This window comes from Culex pipiens, chromosome 1 (assembly GCF_016801865.2).
Source record: "Culex pipiens pallens isolate TS chromosome 1, TS_CPP_V2, whole genome shotgun sequence".
Taxonomy (NCBI): Eukaryota; Metazoa; Arthropoda; class Insecta; order Diptera; family Culicidae; genus Culex; species Culex pipiens.
The window spans coordinates 298,686-324,628 of NC_068937.1; the positions used below are offsets into that span (position 1 = coordinate 298,686).

Here is a 25,943-nt window from a genome sequence, read left to right on the forward strand (position 1 = left end):
TATTTTTTGGGGCGCGCAAAACGACAACACACAACCCATCAAAACTTTTCTCTAAATCAATTTTGCACTTTGCTCGGCTAGCCAAACTGGTTAAAAAGATGGCTGACGTTAAACAAAGCCTGCTGCGATCGATGGTTGTGGAAGTCTCTAAAATAGTGATTCATTTGCTGTAAAATTACATGTCTTTTGACGGTCCAACTATTTGCATCATATATCACTGAATATTACATCAAATCAACCAGAGCGGTCAATGTAAAATCACAAGGCTTCAATTTAGACGATTCTGGTTATGATTACGTTTCATCAGATGTACAATTAGGTTAAATAATCCGATACGTTCTTTTTATGTCGGTTGAGTTTATGATTACATCAGGTGTAATATTCCCAATTTTTTAGTGTGTACTGTAAACTCTAGTAGAGTTCGCTATTCCTTCACAGATGGCGACATGCGCGGTTCTTGCAGTTGCTACGAAACATCATCGCTTTCATTCGGAACCATTTCTGCTACATTGCAAAACAAAATCAGTATTTTGACAGAAGTGTTCTCGCGCGGACGGGAATGAGCAACGATTAACAAAACAGAAGTGTACAGGCAGGCAGTTGAAGATTTGATTACTTAACTTAACAAGTAATGATGAGTGATTCAAATACTATTAATTAATCTTCAAAAACTGTATGTTTGTTGCATAAGTTATGGGCATTTCTCGCAAATGAAACCCGTGCCATTGCCGCGGTTAAGGTTATATTATTGTGAGTGACGTCACGGTTGTCGTGAAAATCATACGATACTCTGTTCTGCGCGCTGATTGGTCAATCTGGTGGTGTGGTTCTCTTTCCATTCCGCCACTTGCGGTTCATCTATCGTTACTTGCGTTCACTGTAACTGCGGCGCCTAGTTTCATCATCATCAAAAGTTTAAATGAATGAGTTCGCAGTGATTTGGTAAAATAATAAATATGAGCAGCTCAGTGAAGGGGTGGGAAAGCATCCCACCGGGCGACACTATCGCCATGGACCTAGGCGAAAACGTGCTCAGAGGAGATGAGCTGGATATCAACGATATCGCGGACATGTGTAAGTAGAACGGGAAAGTTTATCGGAGTTAGTTATTTAGTCGAAAAGTTTGTCTTTCTAGATCAACTAAACGAGGAAAAGTTGATTAACATAATGGGAGAGGACTTTCTCAGCCAGTACAGCTGGGAGGACAATGTCGTAATGTCCCCCGACTCGACTACATCGTCCGTGATCACTGAGACGGCAACATCGTCGTTCGATATCAAACAGGAAGATACTAGCTTGCTACAGAATGGACAACCACAGCAGTTTTACAACAATTTGGTGTCACGCGATCCTATGATATCTGTTAGCAGTAATGTCAATGTCAAACAAGAACCAATATTACATCATCAGCAACCTACAAGTGCGAGTCCACCGATTGTTCTTACCCAGCAAAATGCTACCGCACCTACAATTTTGCTCCAGAACACACGTGCCCCAACTGGCTACTCTTACATCAAAACTGTTACTCCCGCTCCTGCCACGATTCCACAGAATATTTTACCGGCAAATATGCGAGTACAAAATCTGTTGACAACGGCAGCAAAAACTTCTTCAACGACGACTGTTCCTTTGATGCAACAGGTGTTTGCCTTCCAAAGTGGAGATAAGCCAGTCATGCTTCAAGCTAATCCAGCAAACACGCCAAATATTCATACAATTTTAACAACCGGAATTCCGCTTGTGTTGGACTCCACATCGGCGGTTTCGCCCGTAGTGGAAAATGCGTCCAAGTTACAGATTAATCGTCTGCCTCTGCCAATGCACCAGTCCGGTCAACCGGCGCCGCAACCCAAGGTAAAGGAGGTCAAACGGTCAGCACATAACGCTATCGAGAGACGTTACCGAACTTCCATCAACAGCTGTATTGTGGAGCTGAAGAATATTGTCGTTGGCGTCGATGCCAAATTGAACAAATCTGCCATCCTGAGAAAAGCCATTGACCACATCAGACACTTGCAGAAGCAGAACAATAACCTGAAGCAGGAAAACATGTACCTGAAAATGAAGGTGACCAACCGCAAAAACTCGCTCAAAGACCTGCTGGTTGGCAATGTACACGACGAAATGGTACAGAGTGGACCAATTACGCCTCCAAGAAGCGATGAATCGTCCAATCCGTCACTGTCGCCTTCGCACACTTCGGACTCAAACTCGATGCCGCCATCTCCTTACGGATCAGCAGAAGACTCCATGAACGAGGAAGAAATTGTTTCAAATGTACGAGGCATGACTGCTCACTCACGGCTGACGCTTTGCATGTTTATGCTGGCAGTGTTGGTTATTAATCCCTTTGGAAGCTTTATTTCGACGAAATTTGACGATCAAGATTCGCTTGATCCCGTTACAAGTCGTCGGATTTTGGCCGTTGATGAAACGATTTTTTCGTGGAGCAGCCTTTTGTCTTTGATTTTCGTTTGCACGCTGAACGTTGCACTGGTGGCATTTGCTTTGGTGAAGATGCTCGTACATGGAGATCCGGTTCTATCGCCTCGCTCGAAATCATTTACCGACTATTGGAAACATAAGAAACAGTCAGATTTGGACTTTGAACGTGGAAACACGGCAGTGTCACTGCAAGAAGCTAAACGATGTCTAGCATCGTTTGGGTTGACTCTTCCCAGGAGTCGATTTGAAACGGCGACCGCAACTTGTTGGCAATTTGTGCGAATGTTTCTTCACAGGATCTACATAGGTCGCTGGCTTTCACGTCGAACCGGGGGTCTGTTTAAACCAGCAGCACAACGAATGGACGCGTTGAATTCGGCCAAGGAATTGGCTTTACTGTTTCACCGTTTAAATCAACTATCGCTGGTTTCGGACCAACCCGAAGCGAACGGCCTCATGATGTCTTTGTATGCTGTCAATATGGCAGAAACTGCTGCATCGGTCATTTCCCCGGAGGACACTATCGAAATATACATTACGGCTGCATTGCGCGTTAAAAAGAGCTACCCAAGATTCATGCAGTACTTTTGCCGTTACTATTTGGCTAAAGCCAGGCAAGTGGCAAGTGGGTGCGATCAGGCCTCCGGCAAGTTTAGCTGGGCGTTTACGTCGTATGGATTTCGATTCCTCACGAACCATGCGGTGCGATTCGAAGAACATTCGGATTTTATGTTCACAATGCTAGCAAACCGAGCGGATCCACTTGAATACATGATGAGAGATTACCGGGAAAATTTGCTTCAAAAATCTATCCAGTGCCTGGTTGGATCGGGACAAATTAGTAGAAAACATGCGAGTGCTGCCTTCTTGCAAAAATCTCAACCAAGCTCAGGGGAAGAAAAGACCATAACACCAAAAGACGATCAATCGGACAACGGAAAGCCCTCGACATCGGCCAGCTATCCGTATTCGGGGTGCCAAATCAGCAACGTGCTTCATTTTACCGAACTGCTCAACAACTGCCTCAGCGTGGAACGTGCCCCAACAACTTTCGACAAGTGTGTGCTGGGTGAAAATTGCTGCCAAGATCGGCTTGCCCACTGGTGGTCCAGCTTGTTGAGCATCGCTGCCCATTGGCTGCTCGGTGAAGACTCCGAAGCTGAGAGATTGTACCCACACATTGAAAACATACCCCCGGAAATGTCCAAGAGTGAAGATACTCTGCCAAAGGCACTGTTTGCAGCCTTTAATGCCAAGAGATCTCTGTTGTAAGTTGCTATTGCCGAATAAATGAAACGTGTCCAAAGGCTCCGTCGGTTTCTTCTCCGCGCAGCTCGAAAATCAAACCAAAAAATATTTCGTCAACAAAAATCTGCATGAAAACCTTAGGGGTTTGCAAAACAGCAACGAAAAACTGCATGAAATCTGCCTAACTGCCTGAAAATCAGCAGTTTTTCCTCACAGCTACTCGAAATCCTTGATGTTTTGTTTCAGAAACATTAGTTTTTAGGCTGGCGCGGAGAAGAACAAGATGCCCCGTCGCCGGCGAGATGGCCATTTTTCTTTGAATCGACAATATACAGTGATTGTGCTCAAATTTTAAAAATTGTTAAAATTTGTTTTCTTTTTTAGAAACAAACCACATTATGATTCTGTGCAAGTTTTCAAAAGCTGTAATCTTGGCAGCCAATACCTGGAAGACAGCCTTACGACCAACATTTGCAAAAGTCCAGTTAGGTTGAATATGGTAAGAATCGCTGAAATCAAACGTTGTGTTATACTAGGAACTCCAAATGCCCTCCACGTGGGTGCATTGTAGTTGCATTGCACGTTTTGCGTTCGAAAAGTCCAGTGCAGTACTTCTGCAATGCAAACCAGGTGGAATTGGGGCACAATCGTCTGTGTGTCTAATAAGCGAAGAACTATGCGTGCTTTTGATTGCAAAAATAATGCTAATGTGTTTTCTTCGTAATCAGCTCGCTCAACTGCTGACGTGCGATTGGCTGCTGGAGGCTCGAACCTCTCTTTGGGAATCAGACAACGAAAAATTCCAAAGCCAGTGCGGAGAGTACGTGCCAGTTTCCGGTGCAGTTTTAGCAAAGTTCCAGAAGGATCTAAACTCGCTGCGCATTGTGACCAACCAAATACCGGTAATTTGCGTGCCGCCAATTTCCCCGATCCAATATTTACTGATTCTCTTCAAACCCTAGAACGCCCAATCCCGGGTCTTTCTGTACGAGGCCGTGTGTCGGTTGATGGCCGGGGCCGCCCCGGGACCGACGCAGCAACTGCTGGGCCACAGTTTGCGCCAGCGGTACGCCCGAGCATCGATCATCTGCAGTGGCAAGGATCGAAGCTCGCAGCAGCTGGTTGGGGGCCGTGAAAGGGCAGCGGCACTGTACGTCGCCTGCAAGCACCTTCCGGCTCCGTGTTTGTCCGCACCCGGGGAACGGACCAGTATGCTGCAGGAGGCGGCCAAAACGCTGGAGAAGATTGGCGACAAGAAACGACTGCAGGAGTGCTACCAACTGATGCGGTCACTGGGCAGTGGAACTGTGACAAACTAGAATTTAAGGAGAGAGATTGTTAATTAGTTATTTATTACTGTTGTACTCGGCTGAAAATCATTAAAAATGTGCCTTATTAATTGCCTTATTAATTGTATCTCCACTCTAATTCCTCCACACAGAATTGTGTTGTTGTGTGAACACGCCTTGCTCAAACTCAACCCACTGCAAAAAATCATCTCAAACTTTACGCAGTAGGTCTGATTAGATAAGAGAAATTTGAGCCTCTGTAGAAAAGTTCTTCAAACAAGTCAAACACCAGCCTCTTAGTAATGGAAAATACTTCCTTCTTTATTGGCTTCTGGTTAAATATCTAGTACTATACATGCTTCTACACTTAATCCAATTATAACTTTATTAAATTTACAGTGTTTAATTTTTGCTGTGCTTTTTTTTGTTTAAAACCTTTTCTTGCGTGGTTTTTTTACCTTCCTCGAAATAGCAGAAAAACAGACGATTATATGTAGAATAAGTAAATATATAATAAGAAGAATTCAATTTAATTGCAACATAAAGTTAGTAGTTTATTTGATCTTTGACAGTTTTGCTTTCTGCTTCTTCTTGTTAAACAATGATTTTTTTTTAATTCTGTAGATTTTATGACTCAACATCTATTGCATCAATCGTGTCATTTTTCTGGTTAGTGACGTGTGTACAGAGTTTTACATTACAACATCCCGCAAGCTAAAGATTTAATGAAAACTTGGTTTACGAGAATTTGATAACAGTTCCGTTTATGGATGTCCGTAAAAGAATTACATGAATGCTGGTGTGTGTGTAAGTATTCTAAATAGTAAAGTGTGAAATCTTCAAACAAAAATCTATGTAGATTGTGTGTGTGTTCTATTTCATATCTGTACAAGGTTGATGAAGGAACACTCAAAAAGTAATAACAGTTCTAACAGTTACAAACATACAATAAAGATTTAGATTTTCTGTCATACAACATTTTAGTAGTCTGCTAGAATTGGACTTTGCAAAGCTATCCCAAAATGACGGAGTCAAATTATAGCTAATTTCCGACAAAAAAATACAATCTCAAGTTTCTGTCACAAATGCTATGGAAACATTAAAAAAAACAGACGCCTCCTTGGATTATTATCCTAATGAAGATGCTTGGTGTCATAGTATTTATGACCGAAAACTGAATTTCGACTGACTGACAGACAGCTCTGGTTAGCCCAATTTTAACAGACAATGAGCTGTGTTATGCGTTTTTATTTCTGCTGATTTGTTGTTCGATTGATGAACTTTTGGTAAATAATGTTGACGAATTAGGTTGATTTTTTTGCCATCTATATATAACATAAGGAAACACAAACATTTTTTTAATGACCAGAATAAGAATATTGAAATATTTTTTTTCCAAATGTATATCGTGAAAATTGCTTTAAAAAAATCTTTTTCGTTGATTGTTTTATACCAAAATAGATGAGAATATCTGAATATTTGTAATAGTTCTTCTCTTTCAAGAGAATTGATCCATTCGTATAAATACAATCACCCTCACTTTCTTCGTCGTATTTTCTCATGATGTTTAAGGTACCTTAAAGAAAAAAGAAATGTTATAAAGTTGATTGCGCTTTCCAGATTAATAAATCTCACCTCCGAAGTAGAACCTTGTTTCTACAGGTATTTTCGATAATTTCTTAGGTCCGTATTTCCTCCAAAGCCTGCTCCGTTTTCACCGTTTTCCCCAAAATCCACCGCAGCTGCCACCGAGTCAAACGAAGGTGGTTCTGCTAAACTCTCGTTCAAGCTATCTTCCAGTCCCTTGTCCGCTGAAACCGTGGTCGATTCCTTGGCGTTTCGTTTCCGGCCTCGTTTGGTGCCACTGCTAGCCGCGGATCGCCCTTTGCGTGATGAAGAACCACCGGGAGATCCGGCTGCGTCAAAGTCCGCTGAGGCAGCAGAAGCAGCAGTAGCTGTTTGGTTTGACCTCGATCGCCTTCCCGCACCGGAGGATCGCTTGCTTTTCTTACCCTTTCGTTTGTATCCGTTGACGTTGTAATCGTAATCCGAATCTCCACCTTCCCCATCATCCAGGTCATCATCGTTCAACGCCATCTCGTCATAGTACCAATCCTTAGGCAAAGGTTCTTCTTTGGACTGAACAGCAGAGTTCTGGTGACTATCTTTACTGTCCGTGTCGCCTGTGGCACCCATGGACGATTCCTCCAGCAGGGTTGCGTTAAAATCGGACTGTTCGCTGGCAATTTCGCCTGGTTCGCGTACAACTGCAGCTGGTACTGAAATCCCTACTGATACGTTTGTTGATCCTCCTCCGGCCGCCTTTAGATTGCTAAAGGGTCGCAAATTTTGCAATTTGGTCAAATATTGCCTCTTTGATTTTCGCCACCGTGAGGCCGGATATGTGTACAGCTGACCCTCTCGATGTCCGGGCATTCGTTTGCAATGGGCCACATACAAACTACGGTTGTGATTCTGGGCTACACCGGTTTGAGAATCGAAAAATGGTAACCGCATCCGGCGATCGACGCAAAGCCGGGTGTTGAACGATGCACTCAGCTCAAGAGTTTCTCGATACGATGAATCCCGCATAAACTTTTCAATTTTCTGCAAGTTCGGCATAGACACGATCTGAATATCCACTCCACCCGATGAGGCCATCCTTAGTCCAGGCAACCAGAACCTCCAAAACACGACCAAACACTACGAACGAATCGATGATCTTACGTATATTCCGTAAGTTGATCAAATCAAAGCAATCGCAGGAATTCCAAGTTTGCCTACGTCTCCTCGTCCGCGGGGCGATTATCGCCAATGGTGACGGCAATGGCCACTGCGATAGAGGTTTCTATTTTTTTCGCAGTCAAACTTTGTCTTCCCTCTCACTCGTTCCTACTTGCGTTAGACCGATCTGACGAGGTAGTCCAGTCGAAGCAGGCAGTGTGTTGCATTCACCGGGAACGAAGAGAGATGGAGAGAAAGAGAGAAGTGGGTGCTGCACCGATGAGGAGGAGAAAGTGAACAAGTCGCAGCGGTATCGTTCAAAACATAGAGCTGGATTTTTTTTCCTCTTTTTTTCACATGGATTCGATGGTGCTTGTGCAAAGTCGGCGCCACCTTGGATCAGCGGGTTATCGATGTCCACTTAAAGTCCAGTGAGATTGCCCCGAGTCCAATTTTCCGAGCAATATGGACTTTGTTATCGTAAGAATCGATGGGTAAATATTATATGTTGTGATTTTATTTTCTCTTTTAGATATTTTCGTTCCGAGGGATTCACCACACAACTACCTAATGCCACCCTGTACACCTAGTGAAAAATGGCTGGAGAGCCATCGGTCGGTTGAGGGTAGAAATATTTGACAGCTGGATGACGTATATGTACGCTGAAAAGAGATGGCAATTCCGGGGGTGGCACACACAAAATATCATATGTTAGCAGAGAGAGGAGACAATGTCATAAGGGAAAATGCAACACTAGCGATACCTGGACGGCCGATACGGATAGCTTTCGGAGCGCCGCTTTATGAAATTGACAGCGACGCTAAAATATTAAAATTTAATATGACCGATACAAATAAAGCTAAAATTATTATTTTTTAAATAATTTGATAAATTGCCAAATCTTGCTTGCTTACCTATTTAGCTTTTAATTGCTTGGTTACACTTGAAAACACAGCTCAACATTTTGTTTGGGGATCCTCGATGTTGTACTATTGGACAGAATTATATTTAAGTTAATTTTTGGTCAAAAAATAGCAGCTCAATTTTTGGGATGAAGTGTTATGTAATTATTCTCTCTCTATCTCCTTTTCTTGCAATGAATCAATTGAGGTGCTTGGTTTTTTTAAATGCAAATGATTGAAAAAAGTTATTATGTCGATTGAAACAGCATCCGAGAGCCAATTCTACCATACCAGGATGAAAAGTTATTGATAGAGGCTTTCAAAATATTGAGCTGTGAAATCGATCGCAAACGAATGTCATAGAGCTGATAAGTTAACATCAAGTGCTCGAAGCAATACACAAAATACGAATTTAACAAAAATATCTGATTATATCTTTTTTTTTATTAGGTCCAATAAAAAAATATATTATAACTGTCAAGTAAGATACTTTCTGTCAAGATAGGCCGCAAAGTTAATTTTTTAAAGTTGCTTTGTGGTCGTACGAAGGGTCATTGTAATCAGAAAAATAAGCTTTATCGTTGTGAACAATAATATCATACATCTTAGCTAAAATTTAGAACCCAAATGCGTTGTGGAACTACTTACTTTTCCTGTCATGACGAAACGGCCTACTCTCGATCGCCACTTTGATGGCAAATAACATTCTAGCGACGTTTCACTGAAAAATAAAACAATCTACGGAATTGCAAAAAAAAAAAGCTATACTCAGCTCGTTGATAAACTTGGTTTTTAGCACGAGTTATCCAACGAGGTTTATCGTGCTGAAACAATTTTCTTTTTGCAATTTGCTGCATATACTATTGGTCAGCTCTCTGGCTGTCGATCTTCTTGATATCAATATTGATCCATCTGTCAATAAATTTTCCAGTCGCTTCAAAAATTCGTTCTATAATTTGATACGTCCCGCTCTCGACGGCGGTCCCTTCAATATCGACACAGCGAGAGTCCACTGTATTTTTAGGGAAGTTTGATTGGTTTCGCTTCGCTAGGAGACGGTGATTTTAGCGGATTGCAGACTGGATTTCGCATGTAACGTGATGATTGTCTAATCCCAAGTTGCATAGGAATTGATAATTGGGAAGTTTGATTGGTTTCTGAACAATGTTTGTTTGTAGAATTAGAACGATATTTTTCGCAGCTTAGCGATCTATTATATCAAGTCTGGACAATTAATCTGTGTTTCAATCTGTATTTAAAATTATTGTCATCTAATAATAATATTCCATATTTGTTGTAACTCAAAACATGTGTACCAAAAATAAACTCAAAATTCACCGCCACGAAAGAACAAAATGTAACGCCATCACGCCAAATACCCCAGACGATGTCCAAATCACGGAAGTGCCTGCCGTGAAAATCGGTTCACCTAACCAATCACGAAATAGTCACGTACTTTGGGGGTGTTGTTTGCCCGTCCAAATGTAGTCCAACAGAGAGTGAGAGAACATTTTTGATTGCCGTCCGTCTGAGCATTATTGGCCGGAATCGGTGAATGTATGCTTGTTTGCTTTCTGCACCCATAGTGAGTTACAGGATAGAAAGACGAATAGTTTAATTTTAGTCCGAAGCAGGATAACACTTTTGTTCAGAAAAATAAAGCGATAAAAAATTTTTGTTGGTAAGTATATTTGAATGAATAGATATTTTACGGTTAAAAAAAATAGCTAAATTATGTAGAGCTGTGTAATTGCAGACATATTAGTAGTTCTACCTACCGCGGTACCAACGATTCCGATTTTACTCTTGAAGCGCAGACGAACGGAACAAGTTTGCATATAAGCTTGAATTGGTGAAGCAGTAGAAGACTGTTGGAAAGGAGCTAAAACAAATATTTCCCACTGAACTGAGAGCATACACTCGCAAGGGATGGAGAGGCTGATAAGTTCAAAAGGCCATGGCGATAATCTTATCACAGCATTAGAGACTGAGGTGAAAGTCGTATCTTGGAGGGTAGAGAGGTATCTTGGTAGAGAGTTGCGTCAAAATTACGTGATTGGGCAACAGAAGGTGCGGTTACTGAAAATAATAATATATTTATTCTACTTTTTACCATTTCTAGACAGAACAATGTTGTGAGATCCAAGTGACCTATGGGCCAAACAAGTTTTTTTTCTACAGTGCACAGTGGTCCAGAACGCAAAATTAAGTGGAAAATGGATTTTCCAAAAAATGGTGAAGTTTTGGAGCTTTGGTGTCTTCAGAAGAGTTGTTGCAAATGGAAAGGGCAACTTTTGATTTGGTTCAAAAATAGGGTGGTTCACGATTAGGGTGATTTTGAAAATCTAACTTTTCAGGAATATTTTTGGGAATTTTTTCGTCTTCTAGAAAGTTGTTAGGCTTGCCAATTCATGCAACTTTGTCGAAGACACCAAAATTTTATCTCGTAATCTACGCCTTCTACGACCAAATTTATAGAAAGCATCTGAGCAAACCTTCAAAAATCAGTTTTTTGAGCGTGGCAATTCAGGGTTAAGTTTTAGAGATTCAGGGTTAAGTTTTTTGTCAACAAATCGATTTTTGGTCATATTTTGGGTTTCCATGTAAAATTATCATTTAAACCCAAATTATGACCAAAAATCGATTTGTTAACAATTTGACTCAATTCTGAGGGCAGATTCAGATTCAGCGGGCAAAATTACATGGAAAAACATGTATTTGGAAATTTTTCCAATTTCGTTAGGGTGGTCCCATATGGTTTTCCCTTGAAAATTAGACTTTTTCAAATGAAGATATTTCGAGTTTAAAGAAAAACACCCCTGCGATTTTTTCAGTGTTTGTAGTGCTGGATCTCCTCTTTCAAATGCAACCTGGTGCTTAAAATTTGGCTTGCGCCTTTTCGAGATATTTAAGTTTTAAATTTGCATCTTTTTTACCTTAAAATGGCTGTAACTTTTGACCCTTAAGTCCAAATTGACATGTCAAATAAGAAAAATGTTCGTTTTTTAAAGTTCTAAAAGTGCTCCGAACATCACTTTTCTCTAAAGAAGAGTTGAACCAGCCTCCGGCTGAAAAACTCTATAATAAAGAATAAAAAAAAAAAAAAAAAAAAAAAACTTTTCTCTAAAACTTAACCCTGAATTGCCACGTTCAAAAAACTGAATTTTGAAGGTTTGCTCAGATGCTTTCTATAAATTTGGTCGTACAAGGCGTAGTTTACAAGATAAAATTTTGGTGTCTTCGACAAAGTTGCATGAATTGGCAAGCCTAACAACTTTCTAGAAGACGAAAAAATTCCCAAAAATATTCCTGAATAGTTAGATTTTTAAAATCACCCTAATCGTGAACCACCCTAATTTTCAACAAAATCAAAAGCTGCCCCTTTCCATTTGCAACAACTCTTCTGAAGACACCAAAGCTCCAAACTTCACCATTTTTTGGAAAATCCATTTTCCACTTAATTTTGCGTTCTGGACCACTGTGCAGTGGTTTGAGTCGCAAAAGTGTTATAATGAGTGATCTAAAATTGCCTGAGACGAGAATGGACTCGATTATCCGAAGGTTTGTATGGGAAATAATCGAAATTTTTTTTTGTAGGTTTGTGTGGGAAATAATCAAAAAAAACATTTTTCTTTTTACATAAAATTTGAGCTCTGCAACCACATTTTAGTCAAATTTCAATGGTTGATTGCCAATTAAATCAAAGAAATGCATTATTCAATTTTTCATCACCGTCATTTTGGCCGCCATCTTGAATTAAAAAATTCTAAATCACTTTAGAGTTGTGTGTGTGTGGGCCAATCCAATACCCGCTAACCGGTAGCGAAATTATGGGAATGTATAATTTGTATCAGACTGTGTATATGCCGTCGAATGCTGATACAGCTTATCTCAGTCCCGGGTATTAGGTGGTGACAGCCCTCGCACTGCTTACAACGACCCATTTCAGAATGACAGAGCTCCTTGCGGTCCAATTCCGAGGTCGCTGGGCATTGTTCGGCCCCGCCTAAACATAGAAGCAAGCATCTGAAGGAAACTCGATCTATATTTAGACTTCCAATCCCATCAGGCAAATCAGGGACCAGCACGTATTTAATATGAGAATATGGCATGTTTCAACACTACAGATCAATTCACTGCTAGAGTGTAAACCTTCTGATGGCCCGACTGCTCAGCGTCCCACCAGACCACCAATCCAAAGGTGTGAGTTCGAATCCCACCTGATTCATTTTAATTTTTATTCATATTCAAATTCCTGATTCCAAATTTCAAAGGTACCGACCGGGATTTGATCCCTGAACCTTCTGCTTGGGAGACAGAAGCCGTAACCAATAAGCCACGGAGCCGGTTGAATGGGACGTTGTTCTCTGTATGGCTTTTTGCGAGATGAGCAGAGGACAACAATCATCTAACGTTTCCACTTTACCCGGGCTAACGACCGGCAGTTCCAGTTCACGATGATTTCCCTTCATATGTTAAAAACCACTTATGATTTTGGCACATATTCCGTTTGTCAGTGTTTCCTGTCTTTACTGGAGGGAAAAATCTACGTGGAATCAGCTGTGCAGACCTCATGTATGACAGGAATGCAGGTTGAGCGACTCCCACGAGCATTCTAAATCACTTTAGAGTAGTTTAGGGGTAAATACTTAAGGGGTTACATACATGTAGAAAATCACAAAATTTTATATTACAGAATATTTGTTAAATCCACTCAAAAGATGATTATTAATCACTCCTGAAAGTTTCATGAAGATATTTCATGATTAAACTGAGTAAGAGACGATTTAAGCTCAAAATTTTGCCATGCGCAAAGCGGGCTGTCAAACTTTGTTGGCATTTTTCTCTAAACCCCGAGTTGATTTACGGGTACCACGATATCTCGAGATGGGATGGACCAAATTGGCTGAAATTTGAGGTGAAGACTCTCAAGATGTGCTCCGTGTGCATGACGAAGCCCAATTTTTAAAATTAGCTATTTAAAAAAATACAAAAATCAAAAACTAACGGATTTTTTTTATGAAAATACAAACATATTTTTTTTGAAGAATACAAACATATTTTTATCTTTTTTTTTAAATAAACTTTTTGAAAATCGGGCTTCGTCATGCACACAGGACTGGTTGAACGGGCCTTCACCAAAATTTTGAGCCGATTTGGTCAAGACAGTGTTGAGATATCGTGGCACCCGTTTTTTGAAACTGCTAACTTGAAATTGCTATATCTCGGCAATGATGCAACCAAATATCTTCAAATTTGTTTTGTTAGTAGGTGAAAATGTATATTTTAATGCCCTGAAAAAAGAATTTAAAAAAAGTTGAAGTGTGTGCTCATACTAACCTCTGACTTTTTTTGCCGATATACACCTTAAGCTCGACAATCAAAAATATGACAACGAAAAAAAAAAATTTGTTCGATTTTCCGAAGTGAAATTTTGCCAAGGCTTTCGGATAACCGAGTCTGGATTGTAATAAAAAATTGCATAATGAGTTGAAGTGAATTCTGAATTCATTTTCATTACCGAGCTTTCGAGAAGGATTTATTTAATCATGTTTAATTTTTTTATGTTTTAAGAAGCTAATAAGGGCATTTTTAGAGTCAGGAAAATAGACCTTTTAGACGGAATATATCAAGAACGAAATTTTCCTCAGAATTTTGTTCAAATATTTAAAACAAAAAACGTTTTCTAATTTCTATCACAAGAGGGTAGAAAAAAACAACCTTTCACATTTGAAAAAAGCATAACTTAGCCAACATTACTATCTCCTTTCAACCTGTTGAAATTAATTTCCCTTCTGCCTCCCCTCATACGAGATAAAAAATAGCCACACAAAATGAGGATTTTCCCTCCTGCTACTCCTCCAACAAACGAAAATTAAAACAGGCAACCGGACATTTCCAGTGCACCCTCAAAGCATAAATTTTGCACCTCACCTCAACTACACAATCACACAACAATGCAAGGGTCGTGGTGTGCATGAATGCTTTTGTTGCCAACGAGTTTTCGTGAGATGAAAATTATCATTCTGTATTGGGGAGGATGAGTTGGGGGGGAACAAGAAGCACCCCCTTCCTGCGTCCTTTTTGCAATCAATCGTTTTCGTGATGACAGACCACATGTTGGGTTTGCTGCTGCTGGGATCATCATGCCGTCATCCTGGCGTAATTATGGGTCATGGGTGCATTTTAATTAGACTCTTCGTCGTATCACGAGATTCCCCTCGGAGCGGGTTGTCCACTTCATCAATTTACAATTAACAATTGTGTCAATTGCATTATACCATTATTGGCCACTGCCGCTGAGTCTGAGCCTCGGACGACCGGCAGGATCATGTCAGGCTGGTTGATTTGAGTTAATTAATTCCATCAGATTTCGACTGGGTCAGTTCTTTATGTGGTGATTTTTTTTGTTTTCAAGCACATTTCTTTCAAACTTATCTAATTTTTCATCAAGTTTTGTTATTGAACACGTAACCCACGAACCCTGAAGAAGAGCAAACAATTCACAGAACAACTCGTTATTTTCGAGTCCTTTCCACTAGTGCGTCCATCCCGGGAATTCTCGGGACAAAAATCCCGGGATTTTTCCAAAACCGGGAATTCCCGAATCCCGGGATTTTTCATATTTTGTCCCGGGAATTCCCGAAATTGAAAACATATCAAATTTTGGTCTAGAAATTCAGATTTGGTTGTCGAAATTAGTAATCGATAAGCATTTTAAAGCATTAAAATTTGTATTCGGCATATAACAGCATTGATTTGGCAGGGAAAATTGTTCAAATTTTTGTTTACAGATCCTCAAAATGCTTTGCGCCTTAGATATTTGTCTACTAAATTTTATTTATTTAAAAAAAGACTTATTACTATATTCACCTATATTTATGACTTTAAACTTGAAAAAAGCATAATATTTTGAAAATTATTTAACTTTTCATCATAAACCGGCATCTGAAGCAAATCAGGACAAAAGTAACGAATTAAGACAGCTGGTTAAGCTAATTTGTTTTTGAATATTGTTCTGATTGTTTTGATTGATTTCGATTACAACAGGAACAGATCAAAACAATCAGTACACCGACTTCCAAATTTATTGCTCTAAAATCTCCTGTACCTATTCAGACTGCAGTCTCGATTATCCCCAGTTGGTAGTTGGTTGGTAGTGACTTAAAGATAATTTTTAAATTATGTTTTTAAATATAAAACATAAAATTCTAAACTTATCCAATGTGTTACATTGTCTGGTATAATTTTATTTCTTGTTGTTTTAGACACATTCAATGAAAATGTATAAGCTTTTGAAGTTATATTAGATAAATAAAAAAATAAAAGAAAGATGTTCAAAATTCTGGTTTAATTAAATTCCAAAGCACATCAAAGAACACATTTTTTTATTGTGTTTTAAACTATCTAAAGACTACTGTCCTTGTTCAGATTGAAGTGTAGCTTATCACCATTAACAGTTTTGAGCTAATTCTATGATTTAAGCTAGAAAAACGTAACAAATATAATAAAAACATAGATTTTATGACTGCTGCAAAAATTTCCCGGGATCCCGGGATTCAAACAATATTTTTCCCGTTTCCCGGGAAACTCAAAATCCGGAAAAAATTGGACGCTCTACTTTCCACGTATGTGTGTTCGCATACAGGAAAAACGAACCATGACCAGAACTAGGAGGAACTCGTCCGAGCGTGATTTTCAGTTGTTGTTGTTGTTGTTGTCTGTGCCCGAGGTAGGTGATGCAAAGTTTTCAAATCATCAAATCAAACATTGCTCCGCTCGTCCACTATCGTTTCCCCACAGCTTGAAACGGTCACTGTCTGGGAGTAACGACAAAAAAAATGCGTTTATTTACAGAAATAAAGAGATTTGCAACTTGCCGCGTTTCAGAGAGACGAAAGTTTGTGTAGTTTAAAAAACTTAATTGCTTTTTTTTTTGCATTTCCTGCAAATTTTTGGCATCAAATTTCGAGAGATTGGGCAGTGAAAATGAACCAAATCAAATTTAAGTTTTTCGAAATACTTCAGATCAAACATGAATATGATTCAAGAAACAAGAGTAATAACAAGAACACATTTTTTTTAGTTAGGGGAAGGTGGGGCAAGACGACCATATGGGGCAAAAGGAACAATCGCTCGTACGGCCGTAATTTTTACAATTTTGATTATTTCCAGTATGAGGAAATGTTGCTAGCAATGCAATTAGCTGATTCTACTACCACATAACCGCCAAAACGACGTAAACGCCACGGAGCATAAGATTTAATGAAGTTTTTTTACAAACCTTTATTTTCTTATAATATTTGGAAAGTACAAAATAAGACTTTGGGTTCGTTTTAAGCAGACGTGCATCGGCACTCCATAGCACTTCACCACATTTTGAGATGATGACCTTCCCAAACCGGCAGAGTGAATCTTTGCGCACTGTGCAACACAAGAAGCTTTAGTTCGATGCTTATAATTATCGTTTTTCACTATACAATGTGGCTTACCAACAAATTAATAGTGATTTGAATAACACAAATCACGGGTCCCCCACAGACCGTTATTATAAAAAAAAAATTCCACCCAAACCAATGATTGGACATGGTTCCTGGGACCATTCTGCACCTCTGGGCCCAGTTTCAAAATTTTTGCCGGCAGAAATTTCGAATACGGTCAGTTTTAGTGTTTCGAGTAGAAATTAAGGGGAAATCACATGTAAAATGCGTAGAAAAAGATCAAAGTTTCAATGTTTTAACTCCAAAACATTACTGGTCATGGTTTTAAATTGTATTAACATGTAGTAGAATGATATAAAAACGATTTACACAACGGTTTCCAGCAAGGCCGCAGACTGGCAAGTAATTAATAATTACTTTGATTTGTTGCTGGTAATTAAGTAATTTTTTAATTACTTAGTAATTCATGGTAATTAGAGTAATTTAAAGTAATTAATTGGTAATTAAATTAATTTTTGAGTAATTAAAGCAATTGATTTTTATTTAACAAAAAATATTAGAAAATTATTTTATTAATTTCAAATAAGAGTGAAACAAAAAGATTAAAAAATACTGGTTCTGTATTCACCATAGTTCTCTCCTAAAACTCTCCTAAAATTTATTTTTATCATGTTGTTTATCGAAGCTGATTAACAACAAAAGGCAACGCCATTATATATTACCCAGTGAAACATGTTTTGTGAATCCGAAATCTATTCATTTTTATTAAATATTTATAAAAATATATTTTCATTTTGCAAGAACTACATTAGAATTTTTTAATTTTTTATGCTTTTCCTTCTAATAGGCAGTCAAAATTATTTGAAGTTTATGTGGATCAAATATTTAAAAGCAAAATGTACTTATTACCATTAATAAAAACTAAGTTTTAATGTGATAGCCATTTAAAAACCAATAAAAATATTGTTTTTATATTTTTTCATAATCTGCAGAAATTGATAGTCCTGTAATATCTCTCTAGAGCTAAGCTATTTTCCCGAAAAATTTCCAAATATTTCTGAGACAAATGTTTCAATGTTAAAAATCAAACTCAGTGAAATTAAAATCGACTAATATTCAGATGCAGAAATTAAATCCAATGTAAATGTCACATTTCACATTATCCGTATTTTCAGTAACGGATTTTTTTTATTTGCCTGAAAAAAAACATGCAAAGTTATGTCAAACCAATGTTTGAAAAACATTTTAAAACTTAAGGGGTTACATACATGTAAATCGGTAAAAATGTCAGGGGGAAGTTTGAGCACACACTTAAACTTTTTTCAAAATCTGTTTTCAGGCCATTAAAATATACATTTTCATCTATTAACAAAACAAATTTGAAGACATTTGGTTGTGTCATTGTCGAGTTATACCTATTTGAAGTTAGCAGTTTCAAAAAACGGGTGCTCAACATTGCTTCGACCAAATCGGCTCAAAATTTTTGTGAAGTTTCGTTCAACCGGTCCCGTGTGCATGACGAAGGCCGATTTTCAAATAGTTTATTATAAAAAGAGATAAAAATATCTTTCTGATTGTCATATAAAAAAACACCAGTTTTGATTTTTGTATTTTTTGAAAATTCAAAATTTCAAAATCGGGCTTCGTCATGCACACGAGATATGTCTCTGGAGTGTTAAGAGAAAAACGCTTACAAAGTTTAACAGTTTGCTATGCGTATGGCAAAATTCTGAGCTTATATCGTCTCTAACTGAGTTAATCCATGAAATATCTCATTAAACTTTCAGGAGTTATTGAAATTCATCTTTCAAGAGGATTTAATCAATTTTCTGTAATGTGAAATTTTGTGATTTTCTACATGTATGTAACCGCTTAACGTTATTTTGATGAATTTCACAATTTTCATGAAGAGCCGCTTCAAATATTTGGAGCCTAACATTTCAAAAGGGCACAAAACTTTTGTAAACAATAGTGTATCCCTTTCACTCAAATGACAGTTTGCATAAGGTGTGAGAGGGCTACACTCTTGTTTACAAAAGTTTTGTGCCCTAATGAAATGGAAAGCACGATTTGTCAATGTTTATGTTTGGCTCAAAAAATCAGGGGGCCTTTTTTAAACAACTTCTATATTTTAATGGCATTTGAATTGCAATAAACTGAAAGCAATTTTAAATTATTAATTAATTATATTAAAATTCATATATTAAAGTAAAACAATACAGTAGTTTTTGAGCTTTTATGACAAACACAACTTCAAAAAACGTAAGTCAACTTAAATAATCTTCTTTTGCACTTGATTGATAAGGGTTCGGATGACTGAAACGTGAAATATAATGGAATTTCGAATCAGATAATGAAAAGGTTAAATTGGCCATAAAACAAATATTACTGTTCATATCAATTGAGCTACTTATTTTTCACATGAAAATGGTATAATTAAATACTAATGTCAATTTTATAATAAAATAAAACAATTCCTAATTTCAAACCAATTAACTCGCTGTGAGATATTATGTAAACATCACCCATAGTTTCAGCGCCCTCTAGTGGGGGTATATTTGACGTTTGATCGCCTATAGTTATTTTCAATAAAAATTTTACGCGAAATTCACAATATCCAGATTGGTACAAAAAAATAAACAGCATTATTTTTGAAAGAGCTATCGAATGAGCTATTTATAAATAATTTAGTATAGTACCGTAGAAATGAATACTTAAATTTAAATTAAATGTTTTTATCGTAGTGAAAAGTAATTAAGTAATTAATCATTTTGGACCAGTAATTTGAGTAATTAATTGGCAGACTGGCAAGTAATAAACGCTTCTGGAAACCCTTGGATTTACAGCACTGACTTAGCCGGATTAAGCCGAAGTTAAGTGACTTAAGTATATTATTTACAAGTTTATACCTTAATATTTAAAAAAAACTCATACATCAAGGAATTTAAAGTTAAGGAAAACTAGATAGCACAAAAATAACTTAAAATGGGGTGACTTTGAGCCAAGGGGTGTCATTGTACCAATAAATGCATTAAGATAAGCTTTGATAAGCTTGAATTTTATGTTAATTTATTTATTTGTAGACGGATTAATTTGGTCTTTTTATGTTCCCACAAAGGAATTTGATGATATTGCTACGCAAACCTGCTTATTCTGTTTGAATAAAGCCTGTTTATTTGAAATTTAATTAATTAAATAAATTTAAAATCACCAGGAATCCTCCAAATTCGAAAATGATGTTCACATTTTTCAGTTCTAAATCAATTCCTACTGAAATGAAATAAAACAATCAAAATATTAGGGAAACAAATTTTTTTGACGTGGCAAGTTTGTGACATAGCAATTAGAATAAAATTGTTCTTTTTTGTTTTAAATCGTTTACAAATTTCAAACTTACGAATGAAATCCGGAGACAACTCCAGCTATCATTTAGCTCATATATTTTTGTTGTCCTGAGTAATGATTATACTTAGCAAAAGTTTAATGGCACAACTTCCCACAGGATTAATATTTCAAACCAACCAATTATTTTTCAACATTGCAGTTATCGTCATAAAAAAAATATAACTTTTCATAATTGGATAAAATAATGTTGATACACTCATAGTTAGGATTCAATAAAACATATTATTGATCATCAAGAACGTTCACTAATAATGTATTCATCAAAACAAATCCTACTTCTGGCCAATGTGAAAACACAATCAATCTTTTAACAAGCTTGGCATATCTTATGAAAATATGAAAATAGTACAGTTAAATATCAAATCAAATCAAATTGTTCGCTCTACAACATTACCAGCCAAACTGGGGTGAGATGCAACCACGTTTAACACTCTAACACCGAACCCGATATAGTCAAGTATGTACAGGCGAAGTAAGTTTTCAATGTGACTTGTGTCCTAAAACTCTTGTCGGGGTCAAACGGTAAGGCTTATGAAACTAAAGCTTTTATTTTTTTAGTGAACTTTTTATGACAGAGGACATAATCTAAGAACAATATTTGCAACGATTATACTTTGCAATTCAAGCTTATCGAGCTTGGTGTTAAGCTATCTGGCTATTATAAAATCGTAAAATTTGGTACAATGTCACCCCTTGGCTCAAAGTCACCCCATTTTAAGTTATTTTTGTGCTATCTAGTTTTCCTTAACTTTAAATTCCTTGATGTAGGAGTTTTTTTTAAATATTAAGGTATAAACTTGTAAATAATATACTTAAGTCACTTAACTTCGGCTTAATCCGGCTAAGTCAGTGCTGTAAATCGTTTTTATATCATTCTGCTACATGTTAATACAATTTAAAACCATGACCAGTAATGTTTTGGAGTTAAAACATTGAAACTTTGATCTTTTCCTACGCATTTTACATGTGATTTCCCCTTAATTTCTACTCGAAACACTAAAACTGACCGTATTCGAAATTTCTGCCGGCAAAAATTTTGAAACTGGGCCCAGAGGTGCAGAATGGTCCCAGGAACCATGTCCAATCATTGGTTTGGGTGGAATTTTTTTTTTATAATAACGGTCTGTGGGGGACCCGTGCAAATATTTCAAGTGCTAAATGTGCTATTTAGAACTCAAATAGCACTTCATCGCTAAAACTAGCGAATAAGTGAAGATAAAGGTTTTGGTCCTTCAGCAACTCATAGTGCAATGAAATAAACATACTTTCTGTACAAAACAAATTGATGTGGTGCCTTTTCCAAGCCATGGCCTTGGAAAAACTGTCAAGTGCTATTGAGTGCCGATGCACGTCTGGTTTTAAGGCTCATTTTATCAAAATGCAATTTTTCCTAGATCAGTAGTGTCCCTACCAATGACTTGCACCTATTATAAAGTATGATTTAACTTTTGGTTATATTTGTTGAGAGCTTTTAAAAAAAATTGTTCAGGTGGGGCAAGTGTACCATATGGATTTTTAGTATGGAAAAAAATACGAATTGCTGCAACAACATATTTTATTGGGAAATAAATACATAAAAGTACTTAAAAACTGATAAACAATTGTTAAAAAAAAATGTCCATACAAAATATAGTGATATTATGAAAATTTCCCTTTTTTTCATCTAAGTAATAATCTTTTTCGTAAAAACGATCAAATTTTTAGTAAAATAATATTCTTTAATTAAAAATAAAAGAAACGTTTCAAATACATCCTAATCTGATGTATCTAAGTGATAACAGTTCAATTGTCAGCAAATTAACATGTTTTTTCATGCATTGTTCCTCTTGCCCCAACGGGTTGTTCGTCTTGCCCCACTAGTTGAGTAGAACGTACGGAAAATCAAAAAATTTTAAAATCAATTTTTTACATTAAAAAACAGGATTTTTTGAAAACTTGTTCTATCAAAGTCTTAGTCAAGACCTGGAATAAGATGATTATTATAAAATCCGACAGATTTTTAACGTTTTTAATGGGTTACAACGATCATTTCCTTAGCTTGTTACACTTGCCCCACTTTCCCCTATTTGCTTTCCCTAGCGAAAGCCTTACGATAAGGAACAAAACAATCACTTAGAAAGGATTATCCTGCTTATCCTTTTGCGTGGCGATGTTACTGGAATGTGTGGAAGCATCTTCTTTACTATTTTTTTTCCTTTTCCCGGAATGAGAACGATGCATGACAGCAGCGAAATCTCCACATAAATGGTGCAAAAACGACGTGGCGATAAAAGGATTACGGATTCCTCAATGAAAGAGGTGTCTAATCTGATGTAAACAACGAGATCAGTAAGTAGACGATAACGAGCCTCGCACTATTATAATTGTGATTTAGGACTTTCTTGAAAAATATGCTCTTAACTGTGTGGTGCTAATTACTTGAATATTATGTTTTCTTGTTAACTATTTTCGATATACAAATCAACACTATAATAATATTTTAAACATGATTGGGTACTAAAGCCCTATGTCAATTTTTATTAACAACGGTAAAAAACACGATCAAAAACCATTTCTGATCACTTTTTTTTCATTTTAATGCAAAAAAAATAATGACTAGACAACATTTTTTCGATGGATCAACTATGGTCCCTTTGGAACGAGCTGTCAAGTAGGAACTTTTCTGTCAAGAAGGACCACGACGTTAATTTTTCAAAATTGATTTAAAAATCAATTTTAAACTCTTTTTGGTAGTACAAAAAGTCGTTGTACTCAGAAAAATAAGCTTTATTGTTGTAAACAATAATAGATTGCCTTCATTTTAGGACCCAACTACTATTAAAATCCAAAATTGACCGTCTTTGGTGAAGACACCTACTCGCTTCCCAAGGTACAGAGTTTCAAATCTAGAGTTTTTTGAAAGGTCAGATAAACCAAATTCAATGACTCACGGCGGTTTCAAAAACAATCAAAAAGAAAAAAAAAGAAATTTGAGTAAAGCTTTGGTCTGTTCGAAAAAGTTTAAAAGCATTAAATTTCCTACGAGAATCTCACTTTTCAGAATATTTGAATGAAAACAGCGGAATCTGCTAATGAAATCGTTGAAAAAATATGTTTCCCAAACATTTTTTTTATTTTTCCATACAAACTACAACTTCGAGTATCACTGGGAAAATGTTGATAAATGTTGGCAATGTTTGGCACAGAGGCTTAAAATAGGCCATGAAATAATATTCAGCTCGTGGAGCAATTTCAAAAATTGCATTGTCCTAACAAAATTTAGCTAAACAATAGAAAAACAATCCAACGTTTATGGCAAAAAAATTCTACATGAATGTGTTCTTCTAAAAAATACTATTTATCAGTTATATTTTTTATGAGGACCGCTTATCAAAGATTCTGTCAACAGACGTGCAGACATCATCTGAAGGCATTTTAAAATGCTTCTTTTTTGCAAATGGAGGCATAAGAGCACTTAGGAGTCTATTTTTTATGATTATTAAATAGTTTACGGAACCTTTGAAATTGAAAGCTCACACAAAAATTGTAATAAATTATCGCTTAGGAAAAATCACGAAAAAAAATCCTTCATATTTTTGAACAGAAAACTAAGTTATGATTCGCTCACTGCTCGATCATCGACCCGTGGGGTTTAAATTTATTTCAAGGCAGTACAACCCAATGCACTTCGAGTGTCTATTTGGGCTAGTCGAATGAAAGGCTCCACATTTATCCTGTTTTCTCAAGCTCATAAGCGCATCATACACAAACTCGCACCGAGCGAGATATAAATGACACCGGGAAGTACAACAAAAAAAAAAAACAAGAAAAATGAAATATTACTCCATCTTCCGGAGTTTGAGCCCAACACCGGCAAAAAGATTTTCTGTCTGTTCTGCTGAAAACCCTGAATTTGTTCAGAAAATCGATGCCAGTTTTGGAACGTAGGGGAAATGTGCCTAGAATTTTCTCAATTTTAACGCTATTTTATTGGTTTGAAAACTTTAGTGGAAAATAAAAATGAAAAAAATCAATATGTAAAAAAGACAGTTTTTCCATACTAAATCCCATACAAAATTAAAATGCAATGCGCAAAGTGTGGATGCAACTAATCGCTCCCAAATTTTAGGGGGTTGTTTTCAGGCCCAAAAAAGGCATAAAAAATTCTGTTCTGGTTTGATTTGATCATTTTTGAATTTTTCCATATAATGACGAGCCAGTCTAATAGGCACATTTCCCCTAGTACCTGTTTCTGCTCACCCGTTATGTATCATTTTGTGAACCCCGAACAAATATCTATACTCGATTCATCCTCTTTCAAAAACGGTGAACTGGAATGGACCTATGCTGCGAAAAATGTGGCATCGTCGTCGTCGTCGTTTTGCTGAACCAAAGGAATTGCTGGCTCGGGGCGGCGGAGTTCTTTCGTTCCTTCGAGAATCTCGAGATAAAGGTTATGTCGTTGGCGTGTGTGTGTGTGCGCCGGATCCTGCTTCCTTAACTCATCAATTTTGGAACCCGTTGGCGTTCCAGTTTTGGAATGTTGCTACTCGTTGCTCATCCGACTAGATCTTAATGGCTTTGATTATGAAACGCAGCTTAAAATGTTATCGATCTAAGCTTTCAATTTGGGTTTTTGGTAATTTCATTACATCAACTGATACTGTTATTTATGCACTTAGTAAAAAAGAGATTGTAGGGGGAGAGGGGGTAATATGCACCCCCTAAGAGAAAACTGTGATTTCTCAACCATTACAGCATTACTGTGAAAGAATTTTGTTTGATGTTCTAAAACAACTATTATTCTTCATCATCCATGTGAAAAATGTCTTAAAAAACCTCAAAATTGTTCGAAAATATCCAATTCCTAAAAACATTTTTGATTCATTTCAAACAACCATGCGGGGCAATATGCACCACAACATTGAGGCAAAATGCACTACAACAACGGGGCAATACGTACGGGGTAAAAGCAATTTTCACTAGTCACCACTAGATTACACCGCTGTTTTTACAAAGGAGCTTCACAGCGGAGCATTTTGCCCCGATCACGCTTATTGCAGAAAATTTAATTAAAAATGCATTTTTTGATGTTTTTAGACTCATCTATCTATAGAAAAGTGAAGATTATGGCAAAAACTATATACCTCAACAATTACAATAACAATATATGCTTTTTATATTGTCCAAAAATCATAATGAAAGTTCAATGAAAATTAGATGAAAACACAACCTTTTAATGTTTTGCAAATAACTTAAGCTGTTTTTATACTACGATGCTGAAATTTTTCCAGCATGGTTTAGCAATGTTCAGCTTCCAATTCCTATGAATTTTTCCCCGGAAAATACTTCCAAATACCGAGAAAAGCAGGGGGTGCATTTTGCCCCGGGGTGTATATTACCCCCTCTCCCCCTAAAATTACATCTGGAGATGGTAACAGATTTTGTGTTAATACATCAAGAACTAATGACATTTTCAGCAGTTCCCGTTGAATTTCAAACTTTTTTAA

The 25,943-nt window shown here is 37.1% G+C and overlaps 2 protein-coding genes across 2 annotated transcripts; one reads left to right on the forward strand and one right to left on the reverse strand.

The window, feature by feature from the left end:
• Window positions 1-523: 523 nt before the first annotated feature.
• Window positions 524-5,092, forward strand: LOC120422531 (sterol regulatory element-binding protein 1-like). Its single transcript, XM_039585992.2, has 5 exons — window positions 524-1,074; window positions 1,136-3,713; window positions 4,078-4,192; window positions 4,422-4,595; window positions 4,656-5,092. Exons 1-5 carry the CDS (start codon window positions 957-959, stop codon window positions 5,010-5,012), a joined length of 3,342 nt encoding a protein of 1,113 aa, XP_039441926.1. The 5' UTR covers window positions 524-956; the 3' UTR covers window positions 5,013-5,092.
• Window positions 5,093-5,276: 184 nt separating this feature from the next.
• LOC120422536 (zinc finger protein ubi-d4 A) lies at window positions 5,277-8,244 on the reverse strand. The gene is made up of 2 exons (XM_039586000.2): window positions 6,618-8,244; window positions 5,277-6,558 (listed from the first exon to the last, which is right to left on the reverse strand). The coding sequence occupies exon 1, from the start codon at window positions 7,641-7,643 to the stop codon at window positions 6,639-6,641; it is 1,005 nt and encodes a 334-aa protein (XP_039441934.1). The 5' UTR covers window positions 7,644-8,244; the 3' UTR covers window positions 5,277-6,558; window positions 6,618-6,638.
• Between the last annotated feature and the right edge of the window lie 17,699 nt (window positions 8,245-25,943).